Genomic DNA, 3,508 nt, shown 5'->3' on the forward strand with positions numbered 1-3,508 from the left:
TATACCCCCCAATACATCACTGGTTAAATGTGTCTTGTGAGTTATATAATATGTAGATTAAATGTTATCGTACGCCGCCGCGCCGTCTACGCGAATATTATTTAACACGGCCGCCGTGAATTCTGTCTCGTCCCGTACGTTGTTCCGATCATATCAACGCGTACATAAATATTATTAAATCATATTTTATGTGAAATTTATCATTATTTTTTATTGTATTTTTTATAAGTGCGAATGTCAGAAGGGCTAAATTTATTCTGTAATTTTATTGTTTTTAGTGCTAAGCGCCAAAGGCATTTTAATATCTTTATTTACCTAGTCTACCTTTGTAAGCCATAAAGGCAGCATACTATATTATTATTGTTAATTTTAATTTGTTGTGGCATTGCCGTGTATTACCGTGCCTTCCAAAACTCAGCGTTGTTCAATCAAAATGATAATATGCGTTCCAAAACTCATCAATTGAAAAATGTTTTATTGTTGGATTTTGTTCCAAAATTCAGCGTTACCAACAATCTAGTTATCAATCGGATCCAACATAAAATTTGAATGATTTTTCTGATTGAAATTTATTATCAGTAATCAGTATTATGATAACACAATATTTTTTTTAGTCGATCTGGAATTCTCGATTATAATTTGTTTTATTTTTGACTTATGTAGTTTCGTTGTTAATTAACAAATAAAAACAAGTATTAACTATAAATTTACTATTGATTAATAGTGAACTAAATAATTAATTTAATTATCTCATATCTGCAATGCTTAAATTCATTGGATTCGTTGAATACGAAGGTGTTGGGCGTATATGGTCTGCAGATAAACTTAAAATACTGTGCAATGTAGAAAATGGCAAGTATACTTTTTCATGTTCTTACATCAATAAATATATTTATGGATTCTAATTTATATAGCTTAATATTTTATTAGATGATGGTATCCAACAAATTATGATGGATGTAAATGTTTTAATTAGCAATGGGATCGATGTTGAAGAAAGTCAACCAGTAAGAATATGTACTAATTCACAAAACATAGTTCAGGACGATGAACCTTCTTTTGTCGACAACACTAAAGGTAAATTAAAATCCCTAATATCACTTAGGTATAAGCACTTAAAATCTCACAGTTTATTATATAATAGATTGTTTTACTCCAATATAATAATAATAGCCTTAGAATGTGATATACATAATTGATAATAAATTTTTAAAATAAAAAGACTTACAGCTCCTTCATAAGCGCAATTTCAACTTTTGACTTGGTGGTGGGGGGGGGGGGGGTGAATATATTAAAGACAAGCACACCCTTACAAGTTACAATATAGCATTTTTAAATTGTATGTCCTAGATTTTTGGGTGGGCTAAGCCCTCCCAAGCCCCTCCCCAATTTGCGCCAATGATAGTCTGTTATGAGGGGTTTATGTAAGTTTAGTTAAAAAACAATTTAAGAAATGAATAAATTAATGATTAAAGATACTCATTATAGTATTATATGATAAATTAAAAATTGACTGTTGTAAAATCAACATTTTTTTATATATAATTTCAGAACATTTACATTATTTATAAATTTTATAAATATGATAAATATAAATTTTAAGTTATCTACTTAGTTTTAATACTTAATCCCACTATGGCATTTATCTTAATATATAAACCAAAGTTGGCGCACCACATTATTACCTCAGAAAGGTATTTTTTATTTTTAAACTTACAAAAATTAATATCCTAATTTAATTTTCAGATGCATTTATATGGAACAAAAACCTTGTGACTTTGCTCATTGAGACACGTATTGAAATGGACACTTCCTTTCAAGGAAACAAATTCAAAAAAAATGTACTATGGACAAAAGTTGCTGAAAAATTAAATACATCTTTTCCAAACCATGCACCTGTCAGTGCCGATAAATGTGATTCAAAATGGAGAAATCTCTGGGTTACTTACAAAGCTAACGTGAAAAAGTCAAATTCTGTGAGCGCTTGATTCACTTACCCCAAACCGTTCAGCTACTGATCTAAATGTCTCTTTTTCATTGGCTAAAACCCATAATTGTCAAGAGCAAATGACGATCAATTGCAATAGGGGTTCGCCCTACAACTGTTTCAGCTGATGGTAATTGCATAAGCAAAAACTAATATAATAAAAATGAATAAAAAATAAGATACATCAAGTTAAAGAGAGTTGAATATTAGGTAGGTTACTTCAAATGTTTATGGTAACAAGCGAAAGTGGAACTTAAATTCTGCTGGAGTCTGTCTGTAAACAGTTGCCACATAATTTTTAATTTTTTGCCTCTCCTTAAAATCAATAAGTGCTCTAGTTTTATGAAACTTTGGGAGACATTTTAGGATAAGTAGTTCATCTACTTCTGACGACTTTGTTAATATATCAGACTCAATGTTCATTCTCCTTAAACTCATAACGCATTGTATGCTTCCACAAATAATTGAGTCATTAAAACTCATACTTTAACGTAGTCTACCCATATAGTATGAAATGTCAAATTAAATTTACTATTGATTCATAAAGCGAAATGCCGGTATTCAGGTATTAAATATAACAATATATTAATATTTGTCAATATTGATAAAATGATAACATAGCAAAAATGTTGCCATCACACTATCATGTTCCGTAATTCAACGCAATCTAGATATATCGGTATCCAACAACCATCAGACAGCATTTCTATCATTGTTGAATTTTGGAAGTACCCCTTATTTATATTATTTTAGCACAGGACCAGCTGGCCAGTCTGCGCTCCACAAATTGTAAGTTTTTATTACTATTTATTTATTTTACATATTACATTATTTGTTAGGCCAAAAGGGCCGTAGACATTTTTAATTATTACACTATCGTGCCAAAAGTGGCGCATATTATTTTTATATTTTATATTATACGAGTTTATACTCATAACGGCTTAAATAGCTGTGAAATTATATCTTAATTCTGTTCGGCCAGAAGGGCCAGATATACTTTATTTATTATTGATTTGTATATTACCAGCCATAAGGGCTTCAATTATTACCATATTTATATTTATGCGAGCGAGTAGCTCAAATAGCTACGCTATATTATTATATTATTATTCTGCTAGGTCATAAGGACCGCATATTATTATTATTCTATATTTAATACTATTATGTTGAGCCAGAAGGGCTAATCTTTTTATATTTTCATAATTGTTATTTGTTTGGCCATAAGGGCTGGGCATTTATATACACCTTTTTTCTGTCGAGCCAGAAGGGCCGCAATATATTATATACCATTATAGCCATAAGGGCTTTGATTTATTTTTTATATTATATTTTTATACCTACTGTGTTGCTGTGATTTTTTATATATTTGTATCATTATTATTTAGATTTTTGTATTATACAGTAACAGCAAACTTATTACCAGAAACCGTGTTACCATTTTATTATTATTGTTTTATTGTACACACACCCATACGCATACACACATTAATACACAAATAATACACATAAATACACTACACG

The 3,508-nt window shown here is 29.8% G+C and overlaps 1 protein-coding gene across 1 annotated transcript; it reads left to right on the forward strand.

The window, feature by feature from the left end:
* Positions 1-612: 612 nt before the first annotated feature.
* Positions 613-2,157, forward strand: LOC100569855. Its single transcript, XM_003240155.4, has 3 exons — positions 613-852; positions 931-1,077; positions 1,747-2,157. The coding sequence occupies exons 1-3, from the start codon at positions 762-764 to the stop codon at positions 1,986-1,988; spliced, it is 480 nt and encodes a 159-aa protein (XP_003240203.1). The 5' UTR covers positions 613-761; the 3' UTR covers positions 1,989-2,157.
* The last annotated feature ends 1,351 nt before the right edge of the window (positions 2,158-3,508 follow it).

Source organism: Acyrthosiphon pisum, chromosome A1 (genome assembly GCF_005508785.2).
Source record: "Acyrthosiphon pisum isolate AL4f chromosome A1, pea_aphid_22Mar2018_4r6ur, whole genome shotgun sequence".
NCBI lineage: Eukaryota > Metazoa > Arthropoda > Insecta > Hemiptera > Aphididae > Acyrthosiphon > Acyrthosiphon pisum.

Bases quoted from the DNA above. Each gene is read 5' to 3' on its own strand.
- LOC100569855 (XM_003240155.4), top strand. From the start codon at position 762: ATGCTTAAATTCATTGGATTCGTTGAATACGAAGGTGTTGGGCGTATA. The intron at 853-930 runs GCAAGTATACTT...ATATTTTATTAG, and splicing joins ACTGTGCAATGTAGAAAATG to ATGATGGTATCCAACAAATT. The intron at 1,078-1,746 runs GTAAATTAAAAT...TTTAATTTTCAG, and splicing joins TTTTGTCGACAACACTAAAG to ATGCATTTATATGGAACAAA.